This window comes from Agelaius tricolor, unplaced genomic scaffold (genome assembly GCF_023055355.1).
Source record: "Agelaius tricolor isolate 1412-34295 unplaced genomic scaffold, bAgeTri1.0.p SCAF_71, whole genome shotgun sequence".
In the NCBI taxonomy this organism is placed as follows: Eukaryota; Metazoa; Chordata; class Aves; order Passeriformes; family Icteridae; genus Agelaius; species Agelaius tricolor.
In genome coordinates this window covers 165,942-181,771 of record NW_027269331.1, presented here as the reverse complement: position 1 = coordinate 181,771, position 15,830 = coordinate 165,942, and the positions used below count along the sequence as shown (strand labels likewise).

Below are 15,830 nucleotides of genomic sequence, written 5' to 3'. Positions count from 1 at the left end.
TATTTTTATTTCTTATTTAATTTTTATTTTTAATTTTTTATTTTTAGAGCTTTAATTTTTTTTAAATTTTATTTTTATTTTTCTATTTTTAAAGCTTTTAATTTTTTATTTTATCTTTTATTTAATTTTTATTTTTAATTTTTCTATTTTTAACGTTTTTATTTAATTTTGTAAATTTTATTTTTTATTTTTAATTTTTCTATTTTTAAATGTTTTTATTTTTTTTTATTTAGTGCTGCCCAGACCAACTCAAGCTGGTGATTGTGGTGGTGTTTGAAGGTCTTGCATTACAGCACGACCTTTTATGGAATTCTTACAGCACTTTACAGTTTTTATTTTGTTTTTCATTTATTTTAAATTAATTTTGTTTTTTTTACTTTTATTTAATTTTTATTTTTAATTTTTCTATTTTTAAAGCATTTTATTACATTTTATTTGGTGCTGCCCAAATCTGCTGTAGTGCATTTTTATACTTTATAATACTTTGAAGTAGTTTTGTTTTGTATCCCCATATTTTTCCCAAATGGTTTATCCCAAACTGTACCCCCCTCCCTTTACCTGTGTTATCCCTTTCCCGGGATGAGATCATCCCCAAACCCCCACCCTGGCTCTCTGTCAATGACTCAGCCTCCCATCCCCTCCATGCAGAAGTTTCGGTCCAAGTCGTCCAGTGATTAGCCAGAGGCCAGGGGTCAGCCCCCCGAGCCTTGCCACATACGCTGTCCTGTATGTCCATCCCCCAGCATCCATCCCTTAGGGTCACTTACTGGTTGGTAAAATGTTATCTACTTTCGGTTTCCACCTCCCTTTAAATGTAACCTTGGCACATCTCCCTGGGGCTTGGCAGGAGGCCCCTGAGGTGCAGGAGCTCCTTTGGGACTCCTAATAAAACCTTGGATTAACCCCTGCTAAGAGTCGGCCCTTTATCATCTACCGATGTCTCTGGTGTCTCTTGTGCTGCACAGGGGCCCAGCCCAGGTGCCCTCAGCACCCTCGGGGCACAGAGAGTGTCTCCCTGCCAGCCCAGGTGCCCTCAGTACCCTCGGGGCACAGAGAGTGTCTCCCCGCTCTCGGGCGTGTCAGGGCTGCCCCCCGGTGTCTGCCGACTCGGGACCGGCCGAGGGTTACTGAGAGGCTCGCACAAACCCGCTCAGCCGCTGATTGTGGCGGTGTTTGAGGGTCCCCAGGATGAGGGAAGAGACGAGAATCTTGACTCCACCTTTCAGAAGGCTGAAATATTTTATGATCTCTATTATATTAAAAGAAAATGAGATAGTAGAACTATACTAAAAGAGCAAGGAGACATCAGAAAGCTGGAAAGGAATGAATAATAAAAACCTGGGACTGCTCACAGCCCCGACGCAGCTGGACCATGATTGGTCATCAAGTAGACACTGCACAGGAGACTAATCCAAGATGCCCCTGTTGCTAAACCAACTCCAGCCCACACTCCACAGCCAGCAGATCATTATTGGTTCCATTTCTGTTCTGAGGCTTCTCAGGAGAAAAATCCCAGCAAAAGGATTTTCATCAAACACGTCAGTGCCAGGTGATGGCACAGGCAGCATCGGCCGGCCGAGGTCACTGTGTCATCTCTGCCAGCCCAGGTGTCACAGCAAGGAGGAGAGAGTTGTCACCCTGCAATACAGAGCAATACAACACAACACACATATTAACACAAGATGATAACCTTTTTCTATTTTCTTTACATGTGGATTTATTGTTACAGGAAACCCAAAACAACAAAAGCACACAAAAAACAACACTCATCTACCATTAACACCCCCTTCAGATGACACACGAAGTCACCATCCCTCTCATCACAACTGCTAAATTACACCCCAGCAATCATTGGTCCTCGGGAACGTGGTTCCCAGGAGCCTCAAAAAAATCCTCCTGCTTGACAAAAACCCCGGTCCCTGGACAGTCCGCGCCCAAACTCTGGTGATGAACGTCACCTCACAGACCGACCGGGACCGAGGAAAAAAAAAAAACAGCTGGGGGGGCGGGGGGGGGGGGGGGAAACCCAGCTGGGGATTTTTTATTCTAAATTTGAAAATGAGTTGAAAAACTTGAAAAGCAAAAGTCACACACACAAGGTTAAATCCAGTAATCCAGTCGGCATGCGCTGACACATGCAGAGATGAGCAGATGCAGACAGACACAGACACGTGCTCTCACACACGCTCTTCCCACTTACACACTCGCTGCGGCCCTTACTCGAGACGCTGAAGAACGTGCTGCGACACATCTTCTGGCTGCGCTCCTTGACGTCAGTTGGTAGGTTCTGGGGAAATCAGTAGCCTTGGGGACCTGTGAGACGACAGGAAGCGGTCAACGAGTGGCTATCTGACAGCTAGGACTTGTCTCCACTCTGGACCAATAAGTTTTCTACCCAAAATCCCATAAAAGACAGATGAACAGTAAAATTTTTATAACTCTTCTACCTGACTGTGACTACGTGCCCGGGCAGGGCAGCTCCAACCATAAGTGGTACAATATAAGTACACACAACAATCTAAGTCGATGCATACAGTGCAAGTGTACATAGAGGGTAGGTACATACAGTATAAGCCAGCACAGGTACACACAATATAAGCCAGGACTTGAGATAACTCACTGGAAGATGAATTCTTGAGTCCTACACCCTTGAGAAGATGGAACCTATAGAAGTACTGCAGTCACATGAGGAGGGTGCAAGACACTCCCTCTAGCAGTCCAAGAGAATGGCATGGAAAAAAAGGCACTACCAAAGCTGGTAGTGAGAAGGAAGATGGATGAGAACATCTTGTCCGTTTGAGACATTCCTGTCTCAAAGAGTAAAAATGTAAAGATGCCAGAATAAGGGATATCCAGAAAGGAACGTGAGTAGAATACGGCCTATATGGCACAGAATAGTGCCGATAAAGCATCGAGACGTAACAAAGGCCTATGACGTGGAAGACAACGGACACAGACAACACAGACACGGACAACACAGACACAGGTGACATAACACAGAGACAAGTGGCAACTGCCTGGCACTGTCCCCTTAGGGACCCGAGATGCCTAGCGCAAGATGAGCCAGAGGCTGATGATGCAAAGGCAAGGAAGCCCTATGACGATAGCACGTGATGATGAAATGTAACTCGTTAAAAGAAGTTAGTGCCAAAGCAGTTAAGAGGATGCTCGAGAGGCTCAGCAAGCCTAGAGAAGGAAGCTGACGGCCAGGTGACCGTGGCGATAGCTCCGGACGTGAAGGCGAGCTCCTCGGGGGAAAGATCCGTGACGACGTCGGGCCGAGGAAGGCGGACGATGCAAAGTTCACGAGAATCCTGAGATGGGTCGGAACTGCCCTGCCCGGCAAAGGCTCTGGTCAGGCTGAGGAGAAACCCTCTCCCTTTTCTTCCAGAGAGCCGGTCCCACTACAGACCTCTCTGCTAAACTGACAACTGATTGCCTCCTGTGATAGTAAAGGTTTTTCCCCTTCTCCAAACCACTGGCCCCGACACTTAGCTTTTGGAAAAGGAGCAGACAAAATCCATCCTCGGTCGGACGTGGATGTTGAAACGTGCTCCGTGTGTGCCTCGGTGCTGTCGTTTCCAACCTTTGGCTACAAACCTCCTCAAGTTACCTAAGACAAAACAGAAAATGTGACTACTGCCATCGAAAACAGTAATCCCTGGGACTCCTCTGCACCCCTGCCCCGGCTCACCTCAAATCTTGATTTGACTCCAGAGGGTGCCCAGAAGATACCTGCAAAAAGAATAGGTACACACTGAGCATGCTGCTGTGTAACACTCACCTATGAGTCAGCCTGCCCAAACCCCGACTCACCTGCCCTCCTAAGCTGCACACACCTGGAATGGGCATGCCCGGCCAGGATAGATGGCAAGTGGACCACCTAAAATAAAAAAAAAAAGTGGAGATGCTTAGAGCTGCACCAGAAACTGAGACCTCAGCAAAAACAACTGCTTCTGTACACTACTCAATGCTCACCTCGCCCACTTGGCCTTGACTTCCTAAAAAGAGAGACAAGGAAGACTGCTCTAACAGCCATCATTTATGCTCTCTCTATAGAGACAAACAGTGACTGACCTGCTCGGGGGAATCCCCTCACCCGGGATGAGGGGCTCTGCCCTGGATTTCATCCTTCTGCACCTGAAAGAAAGGACAAAAATCAAAGAGCTGCAGGATAACTTAAGAGCTCCAGACATCTTGTGTCCATCTACACATCCCACCTAGAGTCCAACGACACCCCACATTACAAACATCAAGTCCCCAGGACTTCTCCTATTGCACCAGGCTATGCGGCAGGGAAGAGCAGCTCCAGCACAAATGTGTGCAGACACCCGTGACACAGGACAGGACAAACAACGGGGACACAACAGGAACAGAAATCTCTGGGTAAGGAAAATGACAGCGAGCACCAAGAGGACGCAAAATTAGAAGACCGAGGTGAAACTGATGGCAGGCTGATGAAGTTCAGAGAACCCTGGAGGAACAAGATGCTAACTGAATTATTTATTCCAAGAATTGCAAAGATGGATGCCCGAGAATCCTACGGTCAGAAGCCTCTACCTGTCCCCACATTCTTACAAGTCCTAATCCATCATAACAGAACCTTGCAGGGTGCAGCTGTCCATACAGCTCAGAACAAGACCTGAAAAGACATCTGACCGGATGCTTCGAAAAAGAGTTGCCATTCTGATACCTGTCTGAGCTACCGAGTTAAAAGTTCCATGGCATCGGTGCCAGGGCAAGGAACGCTGAGAGTACAGATGCTAAGACTGGTGCCAAGGTTTCTGACAGGCCCCTCAAAGGGCTATGATAAAAGACATGAGATATCCAACAACACATAATACACAAAAGACAAGTGACACAATACACACCGGGACTGCTCTGCCCTGCTCACCTCAGCACTGGGATCAAAAGTGAGATTTTGCTTTTATGGGGCCTAAGGGGCCGCTTCATGGACACTCCCCACCTCCAAAGTGGACTCAAGAACCCCTCGCAGTATTTCCCAAACCAGCACCCTGCTTTCATCCCCCCTGGGGGTCGTAGCCCTCTACTTCTCTCTCAGACATCTGGGGATGCCGGTCTCAGGTGCAAAGAAAGGCCACCTCGTCAGCTGGGAAGGTCCTGCTGGCACCGGGCTGGTGTCTCTTAGACAGCTGTATTAAAGAAAACCAAACATCAATGCCTGATCGTGGCACCACATCGGCCAAAACCCCGCAAGTCTGCTACTCACCGTGCTCCTAAGAACGCTCAGCTGCTCGGGCCGCACACTTTGGGCACACTCAGAGACCGAGGCCGTTGCCACAGGGGACGCCTGGGTTCAGAGGAGATGAGGTGATTTGGCACGGCTGAAACCTGAGTGGACCCTCGCTCCTCCCCCTTACTTCCCTGACTCACCACAACTCCTCAGCACTTGCCAGAGGCCACCTGGATGGCACCTTTAAATAGAAAAGTTCAGGGCTTCATCACCAAGTCCTGTAATGCATCCACAGGGCTCACACATGCAGGGAACCCGGTGCATCGGCCAGCTGGTGACAGGGGCTTGGCATACTCCGAGTGGATTGCCTAAAGTGCACAAACGAGAACGGAAGCTTAGAGCTGCACCAGAAATTGAGACCTGAGCAATAACAACTACTGCTCTCCACTGCTCACCTTGACAGCTGGTATCCACATCTGCTTCCTAAAAAGAAAGACAAAGAACAGTGCTGTAACAGAGTCACCATATACACTTCTGCTGCAGAGACAAACGGGGCCTCACCTGCTTGGGGGAAACCCCTCATCCGGGATGGGGCCCTCTGGCACACATTTAATCCATCTGAATCTGAAAAAAAAGTTAGGACAAGAGTCAAACTGTTGCAGGATAACTTAGGAGCTCCAGACGTCTTGTGTCCATCTACAAATCCCATCTAGAGTCCCACTACACCCCACATTACAAACTCCCAGGGACTTCTCCTACTGCACCAGGCTATGCGGCAGGGCAGAGCAGCTCCGGCACAAATGTGTGTGCTGACACCCGTGACACAGGACAGGACGTGACAGACAGGGGGGACACAACAGGAACAGAAAGCTCCTGGCAAGGAAAGTGGCTGCAAGGACTCAGAGAATGCAAAAGGAGATGACCGAGATGAGACAGATGGCAAACTGATGAGGCTCAGAGAACCCTGGAGGAAGATGCTGGCTGAAGGATTTATTCCAAGAACTGCAAAGATGGATACCCAGGAATCCTACGGTCAGAATCCTCTCCCTAACCTCGCATTCTTACAAAGCCTAATCCGTTGAAATGGAGCATTGCTGAGCACGGCTGTCCGTGCAGCTCAGAACAAGACCTGAAAAGCCACCTGACTGGATGCTTCCAAAGAGAGATGCAATTCTGATGCCTGTCTGAGCTCCCAAGTCAAAAGTTCAATGGCCTGGGTACCAGGCCAAGGAATGCAGAGATTACAGATGCTAACAATGATGCCAGGGTTTCTGCTAGGCTCCTCAAAGGCCTAAAGTAAAGGACATGACACATCCAACCACACAGAACACACAATAGACAAATGACACAGTACACACCGGCACTGCTCTGCCCTGCGCACCTCAGCACTGTGATCAAAAGTGAGACTTTGCTTTTATTTCCCCCCCAGGCCTAAGGGGCCGCTTCGTGGACACCCCCGTCTCCAAAGCGGACTCAAAAACCCCTCCCGGTGGGTCCCTGCCCTGCGCCCTGGTTTCATCCCTTCTGTGGGTCGTAGCCCTCTACTTATCTCTCAGACATCTGGGGATGCCGGCCTGTGTCAGGTGCAAAGGAAGGCTGCCTCGACATCTGGGAAGGTCCTGCTGGCACTGTTGTTAAACAACTTCCTGTTGTTTCTTCATCTGCTCCAATAAAGTAAACAAAATATCAATGCATAACCTCAGCAGCACATTGGCCAAAACCCAACAATTCTGCCACTCACTCTTTTCCCAAGAATGCCTGGCTCCTGGGGCCGCACGCTTCAGCCGCACTCAGAGGCTGACGCCATCGTCGTGGGGCACGCCTGGGCTAAGAGGAGACGAGGTGATGTGGCGCTGCTGAAACCTGAGCGGAGCCTCGCTCCTCCTCCCTACTTCCCTGACTCACCGCAACTCCTCGGCCATTGCTGAAGCCTACCCTGGTGACACCTTTAAACAGAAAAGGCAGAGGCTTCATCGCCGAGTCCCGTGATTCTTCCGCAGGGCTCGGGAGAGCGGCACACCCGGCGCGTCGGCCGGTTGGTGACTGGGGCTTGGCCTACTCCGAGTGGATTGCCTAAAGCGCAGAAACAGGAACGGATGCTTAGAGTTGCACCGCAAAGTGAGACTGGAGCAATAACAACTGCTTCTGTACGCTACTCAATGCTCACCTTGCCCACCTCACCTTGACTGCTGATGTCCAGCTTTACTTCCTAAAAAGAAAAAGAACAGAGCTGTAACAGAGTCACACTTGACACTCTCCCTGCAGAGACAAACGGTGACTGACCTGCTCGGGGGAACCTCCTCACTCAGGATGGGTGGATGGATTTTGCCCTGGATTTTATCCTTCTGTGTCTGAAAGAAAGCGAGGACAAACGTCAAAGGGCTGCAAGATATCTTCACAGCTCCAAACATCTTCTGTCTATCTAGGAATATCATCTAGAGTCCGGCGACACCCCACAAACTGCGTGTCCCTGAGCCTTGTCCTATTGCAGCAGCCTCTGCGGCAGGGCAGAGCAGCTCCGGCACAAACATGTGCAGACACCCGTGACACGGAACGTGACCAACGGGGGGACGTTAAACACGACACATTATGCTTGTGGTGAGGGTCTCGAGGGGAAAAGGCAAAAGGGACCCCAAAGACACAGTAGGTAACACGGTACACCCGACAACACAACGTGGACCGGAACTGCTCTGCCCTGCCCGCCTGCACGCTGCCATCAAATGTGGAGTCTCTCCCTTTAGCTGTCCTAAGAGGCCCCTTGGAGAAGATTGCTTTTCCCTCTGCTCATTTTTAAATCTGTCCCAAGAACTCCCAACCCGCTGCTCTCCCATCTCCAGGCCGTGACCCAGACTTATCTTTTGGATGATCAGCGATGTGAATCCACGTTGCACCTGAAATGAGTCTGCCTCGGAGGGCCCCGTGATCGCCTGTTAGCCTCTCGGTCAGCTACAATAAAGAAAACCAAAACCAATGTATGAGTTTAGAGTTATGTAGGCCAAATCCCAGCAAGTCAGCTACTTGCCCTCTCCTGAGTGTGCCTGGCTCCTTCAGGCTCCACCTTCATCCTGATTCCAAGGCTGTGGCCTTTATTATTAGTGGCACCTGGGTTAGAGAAAAGCAAAGTGAAATGGCATTCCTGTGAGTGCAGTGGATGACCTTGTGTGAGGAAAACATGGGAATGCCTCTGCTATGCTTCTGAAAAGCCTTGTGTGGGGGGGCCCTCAAATAAACACCCTTTCTCACCCTGCTGCCTGCAAACCCCCCTGCCCCCCAATAACTCCTCACTGGATATCTGCTCACCCTCCCTCTCCCAGTCACAACCCTCAACTCACCTGAAGCCTCAATCTCAAACATCATTTTTGACACTGGGCAGATGCCTCCTGTGACATGATGAATCTGCTGAAAGAAGTGCTGTGCTTGACACAACCTGGGATCTCTGGAAGCTGTGCACCTCCTAAAAACAATAAAAACACAAAACAAGAACAAAACCAGAAATTGCAGATATGCTTTATCACCCCTAAACACAAAATCCAAAATCGTCACCTTAAATACTCCCTGCATTCCCTGCCATTTTCTTCACAGGATCTTCCAAGCCTCTATTGCTTTAGATGCCCAGAAATGCCTGCTGAAAGCAAGCTAAGCTGAAAGAGGCTCTTCACTAAAATGACAGGAGAGCTCTCACCCCAGCACATCCCAGAGAGGGAATGAAGCCCCTCAGCAAAGGCTGGGGTTAATATACCCCTGATGGTGCCTGCCTCCCATTCCCATGATGCCTGGGAAAAGGGAGGGGGCTAATCCCACCGAATAAAAAAGCCCTCAGAGCAGCTGCAGCTGTTTGGCTCCTCTGACTCAAGTTCAAGGGGAGTAAAGGCCTTGTTATAGAAGAAAGCTCTTCAGAATAACAGAGCTTTCTTTTTTGACACAACTACTTGGAGCAGAAGAACAGAAAAATGGTAAGACATAAAGCATTGTGTTTAGGTAGCATACCTAGATAAATTGGGTAATTTGCTGTTAACTTACATAATTATTCTGTGTTTAATAAAAGCCATCTAATAAATTAACAGCCAAAACTCCAGCAGCCCAGCTGGCCCTACCAAATCTCTCTGTTGATACACACAGTAAACAAAACCAAAATCCCAGGAATACCTATCAGAAGTCTAGGAAAGAAACCTCTTGAAATTAATCCTACCTCAAATACAAACCAACCCATCCAGAAAGTGAGCTTCACTCAAAAAACTATTTACACAGAGGTAATAAGACCAAGAAATAAAACAACACACCATCTACCACCAACGAATACAACAGTGAAGGAAAAAACCCCACTTTTTTTCTTTTTTTTATTTCAACTAACTTCCTTTATTAGCTAGAACCAAAGATTTTGCCAGGGCTGTAACAACAACAACTTCTTTTTCTTCGTCTCCTTCTGAAATGTCCCTTCTCCTTCCCAAATTCCTTACAACTTCTGAGTTTGAATCCAAGCCAAAAGCAAAATTCGTGCACTTGTGAGTCCGGTGCTCCTGTCGGATTCTCTGTCTCCCTCCACATCTTCTTACACTTTCAGTCTGAACGCTGTCCTGCCCTGATGAGTTTGACAGAAGAATTGGCACATGTTAAGAGAGCATTTCCCTCCCTCCCTGCCTCCCTCCCCAGAGCTGGTTTCCTTAGCGCATTTCAATCGATCCCAAGCCCGCAATGATGCGCGCTCACCTCAAGGCTCACAGCAAGCACGCAGCAGCTCAGGCTGACTTGGCTCCAGGGCTCCGTGCCTTAGAGAGCTGAGAAAACTTCCGATGAGCCTCTGTTCCAAGACATTGGAATGCAATTTCCCTGTGCATTTGGTGTCAGCTTTGGGTCCCTCTGGGGGACGGCACCCAGCGTGACCCCCGCCCCTCGCCCGCCCCCCACCTGCTCCTGCACCGCCGTGGGGCTCCCTCTCCCGGGCACCTTGGGCTGCCCCCAACGGCATCAGAGCCCCGAGTCTTCACCCCGCCTTTCCCTGACCCCCAAAGAAGGCTCCGAACGAATCCGACTGCCCCGGACAGCAGCGCAGCGCTTCCCCCAAGCCCTTCCCACACGTGCATGGCCCCAGCAAGGGATTCTGCTGCAACAAGAAAGGGGGGGCAGCCCCCAGAAGGCTTGAGGTTCCTGCCCAGCCTCGCTGTCACGGGCCAGGGGCAGCGAGAGAGGGAGCGGCACAGACGGCGGGGACGGCCCGGCACGGAGCGGGGGCCGCTCTCAGCGCGATGCCGGCAAAGCCGCAGCTCCGGCGCTGTCGGCCGCGCCGCTTGAGCGGCACGGGGGGATCCGCCGAGAGCCTCCGGCCCCGCGCGGGGACTCCCGCAAGGGCCCAGGGGCGCCGGGCTCCGGCCCTCGGGGCTTTATTCTCCGGCAGCCCGAGCCCCGCGGCTGCGGGGCAAAGAAGGAAAGGGGGCACGGGAAGAGAGGAGCGAGAGCAGGGCACGACAAAGGGCGGCGAGGGAGCTCGGGCTGTGCAGGAAAGCGGCACGGGAAGGGAAAGCCCGGGACGAGGGTACACGGAGGCTGGGCACAGGAAGGAGAGAGGGGGAACAGAAGGGAGTAGAGGGCTAGGGACAGGACAGGAAGGAGCCGGGTTTGTGGGGGGAGAGGGAATGGGGGAAAGGGAGCGAGAGAAGGCGAATACGGGGAGAAGGAAGGAGGGCTAGAGAGAGGGACAGGCGGGGAAGCCTCCCAGAGCCCCGGCTGCACCCCGAGCCCGGCCCGGCGCCTCGCCCTGCCCGGGATGCTGCGGCGCTCGGCGGAGCTCGGCTCGCTCCGGAGACGCTCGGCTCCAGTCGGCTCTTGTCGCCTCAACTCGGCTCTTGTCGCCTCAACTCGGCTCTTGGCGCCTGCATTCGCCTCTTCGGCCGAGCTCGCCTCGCTTCGGCCCAACTCCCAGCCGCTCTGTGCCTTCGGCGCGCCTCGGCTCCGCTCGCCTCGCCTCGGCTCCCTGAGGGCGGGCAAGCGCCGCCGCCTCCCGTTCAGCTCGCCCGGCTCGGGGCTCTCCCGCTGCCGCGTCCCGCGGGCGGCCCGGCCACGGCGCGGACACGACCGGGAACGCGGGCTCGGGCAGGAGCTCATTAGGCTGGGAGCGCACTCGTGCTAATTCATGCTCCTGAAAGCAGGAGGCTGGGTTCGGCAGAGCTCGGCTCGGTTCGGCTGCACTCGGCCCAGCTCAGTTGAACTCAACTCGGTTCGGCCAGTCGGCAGAGCTCGGCTCGGTTCGGCACAGCTCGACTGAGCTGGTTCGGCCCAATAAAACTCAGGGATAAGCACTGAGCAGGAAATCCTTTGGGGCTCAGTTCCATCTCTCACCTGTTCCAGGCAGAGGGAAGATGGGTCTGTGTCACACGTGGCGGCAGCAGCAATGGTCAGGGGGTTTTGTTTCGTTGTTTTTATTTTTAATTTTAAAAAAGGGTAATAAAAATAAACCACATCTGATATAAATGTCTTTACAAGCCATTCAAGCTTTTTAAACCTAAGCAGACTGTCCTGATTCCCGAGTCCAGTCTGCCTCTGTCTCCTCGTTCTTCGCGCTCACACCCCATTGTGGGAGGCTCTGCAGCCTTTTTTTCCCGTCCTGCATTAGAGAGAGGATGGATACCAAGGGCACACACGTGCACAATCAGTCTCTGTCTGGTACTTCAAAAAGATAAAAATCCCTGTAATAAAAATTACATAAGTAGCACTGTGTCTCAAACCGTTCAAGGAAAGGGAAACTGGACCTTTAATGTCCCTCTGAGAGAAATAAACTCTTCCCCCTGAGCTTGCACACAGTAATAAAATACTGATTTTTGTGCCCAAACAAGGCAGGTCTGGATGAGAACAGCTCAGGAGGCTTGCAGGGCTCACGGTGATGAGGACGGAGCACAGAAGAACGTTGAAGATCAGTGTCAGTCCCCTGAAGTATTGCCCTGATGGAGCCAAATTTTTTTGCAAAGAGACATCAGAGTTTCTTCCCCTTGTTTCCCAGTGTGCAGGTCATCCTGTAACTCATGCTCCGCACTAGTGCAGACCAGTCTGGCATGGGTGAGTAACATATCCGGCTGCTGTGCTCCCAGCCACGTGTCCCCAATGTAAATGGAAGTCAGGAACACAGAAACAGCTGTGGAAGAAAGGGGAGAGAGAAATCAGAGAGCAGACATTCTTCTGTTTCCCCAGGGTATTCCCAAGCCAAGCTGCTCGGTTCGGTACCTCCAGGGCTGTGTTGTAAAAGAGTTCCCCAGCTCTTCTCCTAGTTGGAAAATCTGGAGTGCCTCTGCCCATGCAAAGACACAAAGACACACTCCCAGCTCTCAGGAAGGAACAAAGCAGTTTCCCGTTCAATAAAGCAGTGTGAAATCTGACCAGGCAGATCTCTCACTGACAGCAGCAGGGATCAGCACCCAGGCCCACGTGGACTTGGGTTTCTTTGCAGACTATTTTCCCTCTTGGAATCATATTTCTTTTACAGCTTTTGTTCCATTTTAGTCCTTTAAAGGAAGTCTCTCAGAGGGAGTGGGAGCGTTGCAGTGTCAGAAACCCTCGCAGTGTGACCCCGCTCTGTGCTGCCCCATCCCACCAGACACAGCTCCTGCTTGGGGCAGCCCCGAGCCTGGCTGGGTCTGGCAGAGCTGATTGCATGGATTACACCAGCCCTGGAGTCTCCTCCTTTCTCCCACCCCTCCTCCTGACAGGAGCGATAAGAGCAGGACAAGTCACCTGTCTCGGGTGCGTCCTCCTCCACCGCTGGGCACAGAGACTGCAGCAGCCCGTGGAAGGGGCAGGGCGGGCCCTGCTGCTCCAGGAGCTGCAGCATGATGGAGCTGAGCCCCCCGAGCTGCCTGCAGAGCCCGGCGGAGGAGCCGCTGGCCTGGCACAGCCGGCTGTAGAGCTGGAAGAGGCTGTTCCTCAGCGTCGCGTCCCTGAGCACCTCCTGCACGGCCTCTGGGTGTGGCAGGACACGGCTCTGCAGCCACCTGAGCACGGGGGACACGTCCTGCTCCCCGAGGGGGCTCCGCCCAGCCAGGGACCTCAGCAGCAGCCTGGTGACAATGACAATGGAGGCACAGGTGACGGCCGCTGCCCCAGCCCCAGCCTCGCCGGCTCTGAGGGCGTCCCCATCCCGCATGGAGGGCGGTGCTGGCAAAGCAGGGTCCCAGTGGGCAAGGATGGAATTCAGGTGCTCTCTGCATTTCTCCAGCTCAGACACGCCCGTGTCTGCAGCAGTGTCATCTTCTCCCCCCTCACTCTTTTTGCGAGCGGGACGATACACAGCACGTGAGGCTTGAGGTCCGTTCGTGTCTTTGATGTTTTCTGTAAGAAGACAACCACCAAAACAGACATCAGACACCCCACAGGATTTCCCTGGTACCAAGTGGTGCAAGGGGGGTGCTCTCCTGTGTTGGTTCAGTCACTACAATGGCAAGAGCCAGCCTTGTCCAGCAGCCTCATGGAGCCCGTGCTGTTCACAGGGCCTCCAGGAGCTCCCGGGGACTCCAGGCTGGAGCCTGTTCCAAACTGGATGGCCCAGCCTGGAGCAACACAACCCACACATGGAATAAGTTACAGGCCTCGCTCCAAAAACCCTCCTCAGGCCTTTCTGAGGAGTTTCAAGGGGTGAAAAAAGTGTAGAAGAGCTAAAGATTTACAGAAGCCCTTAAATACATGATTCTTTCTCAATTGATACAGAACATTTAAACAAACCTACAGGACCTTTAATGTGCACCAAATGCAGCTGCTGCTGCAGGAAACCAACCAACGTTGTTTTAAGAACTCCCACTCCCAAGTTCCCTGCACTTTTTGTTCACAGAGAGAACAAGAAGTCACACATGTCCTGGCTTTTTTCCTTTCTTCAACACTGGTGACAACAAGAGACACCAACTATTACCTTTTGCTCTATTTATTTATCGTTTTTACTTCCACATTGCTTTCAGATCTCCATCCACGCTCAGAATGATTCACACCTTTGAGCACAAAGCCTCCAGGCACTGCTTTTTCTCTTAAGATTTCATTAAAGAATACCCTTTTTCAAAGCCTGACTCAAAGCCTGATTTGCCACTAAGTTTCATTTTAAAGCTCTTTCCTTTCATAAACTGTGTTTCTCCAGAGCTTCCAAATTGTGTCGAGGTCCTAAATCACCACAAGGAAGACCTGAAAAATGCCTTTCCACGTCCTTTCCTCCTCCCTCAAGGCACCTCGGTCTGACAGAAGGCATTAGCACTACTTCAGAGAAGTCTGCCTCACTTGAGCTGCTGCTCTGTAGCAGCCACAACAGAACAAACCTTCCTTGAGGTATTCCAGCACTTACTGAGCAGCTCTTTGTGTTGGTACTTCTGGGCCAGGGCCCGCAGGTCCTGCTGCAGCTGCAGGTCTGTGCTGACGAGGCTCCACCTGTGCAGCAGCAGCAGCAGCTCCCTGCTGGAGAGGACGCTGGCGTTGACCGTGAATCGCCTCATGGCCCTGAAAGCCTCCGCAACGGCAGCACGGTATTCCAGCACGGAGCTGAGGGTGCCCAGCAGCTCAGCCAGCTTGGCCAGGTCTGTGTCAGCCCTGGCAGGAGAGAACACAAGAGCCATGGCTGCTCATTCACCAGCACGGAGCTGAGGGTGCCCTGCAGCTCAGCCAGGTCTGTGCCAGCCCTGGCAAGAGAGAACACGAGAGCCATGGCTGCTCATTCACCAGCACAGCTCCTAATCCCTGCTGTCAGAATGGCCAGGGATTAAGGACGAAGGAATGGACAGCAACTGTGCAGCACATTTTACCTTATTCCCCCCGTATCAAACACCTAACTCCTCCTGTCAAAGAAACCTCATCCAAACCCATACTCAGCACACAAACTGAAGGTGAAAAACGCCATCCATCTAGCAGAGATACAGAAATCCTCCTGGCCTTAATGAAGTTCAAACTGGGCAGAGGATGAAACGCAAACCAACTAAACCAAAAACCAAAACAAAGCACTCACCGAATATGTTTGATTAACGCGACCAAAACACTCAGAAATTCATTTACAAGCTGAATAGGAAGAAGTTTCCTGCTCTCCTGGGATGGATTCTTGTTTTGTCTCTTGTCTCCTGAATTTGTTAGCCACAGAGTGTGGACTAAGGAAATAATTTTATGTATCACCTTGTTCTCCAGAAACCTGAAAAACAAAACCAAACAAAAAAAGATAAAGAAAACAAGAAAAGCACATTGGAAGGCAGATCCTCACCAGCAGCTGGTCCATGACCTCCAGGGACCATGTTCTAGTGCACTTTTGGTGCATTGCCCGAGCCTGCCAGGGCACTCTGTGCCTGCACCAGAGATGTTCCTGTGAGGGAGGGGCAAGGGGAGGAGGAATGTTCTAGACAGCTCAGATCCATCACTGTGCCACCTCCTGTGCAGCAGGTCCTGTGACAGGAGGGGAACTGAGCTGCTTGAAATTCAGAAGGCAAAGACACCAGCACAAGGTGCCACTTTGCTGTTCCAGCTTTGCAGGAAGTGATTTCCAAATCACAAAGGCCCCCACCATCATCCCTCCTGGCACAGCCTGAGTGCAGCTTGCTTCTGTTCTCAAAAACACAAGGGACACCTCCAAGTTCAGCAACTTCTGCCAGCACAGCCCTTGGTGCCCCTGTCTGTCACCCTTGGTGCCCCTGTC

At 51.5% G+C, this 15,830-nt stretch overlaps 1 protein-coding gene and 1 long non-coding RNA gene across 13 annotated transcripts in view; both read right to left on the bottom strand.

Annotated features, from left to right (window-relative positions):
• Window positions 1-1,242: 1,242 nt before the first annotated feature.
• Window positions 1,243-8,962, bottom strand: LOC139585246 (uncharacterized). Of its 11 annotated transcripts, none has more exons than XR_011676996.1 (17): window positions 8,738-8,962; window positions 8,527-8,648; window positions 8,217-8,296; window positions 7,478-8,140; window positions 7,376-7,403; window positions 7,100-7,140; window positions 6,936-7,021; window positions 5,756-6,855; window positions 5,650-5,677; window positions 5,395-5,562; window positions 5,231-5,311; window positions 4,078-5,153; window positions 3,979-4,001; window positions 3,817-3,883; window positions 3,695-3,735; window positions 2,221-3,613; window positions 1,243-1,638 (listed from the first exon to the last, which is right to left on the bottom strand). It is a non-coding gene; the product is annotated as an uncharacterized lncRNA (long non-coding RNA). The 11 variants fall into 11 exon arrangements; XR_011676997.1 differs by lacking the exon at window positions 8,738-8,962 and having other exon boundaries at window positions 4,078-4,140; window positions 5,015-5,153; window positions 8,527-8,723; XR_011676999.1 differs by lacking the exon at window positions 8,738-8,962 and having other exon boundaries at window positions 4,078-4,140; window positions 5,103-5,153; window positions 8,527-8,723.
• Window positions 8,963-11,591: 2,629 nt separating this feature from the next.
• URB1 (URB1 ribosome biogenesis homolog) overlaps window positions 11,592-15,830 on the bottom strand; it is a 72,260-nt gene continuing 68,021 nt past the window's right edge. For both annotated transcript variants that reach the window (XM_071417882.1, XM_071417881.1), the window contains exons 36-39: window positions 15,156-15,332; window positions 14,502-14,743; window positions 12,914-13,507; window positions 11,592-12,317 (exon numbers count right to left, since the gene is read on the bottom strand). In XM_071417882.1, coding sequence (XP_071273983.1) covers window positions 12,106-12,317; window positions 12,914-13,507; window positions 14,502-14,743; window positions 15,156-15,332 — 1,225 coding nt within the window. In that variant the 3' untranslated portion in view covers window positions 11,592-12,105. The remainder of the gene's footprint in view (window positions 12,318-12,913; window positions 13,508-14,501; window positions 14,744-15,155; window positions 15,333-15,830) is intronic.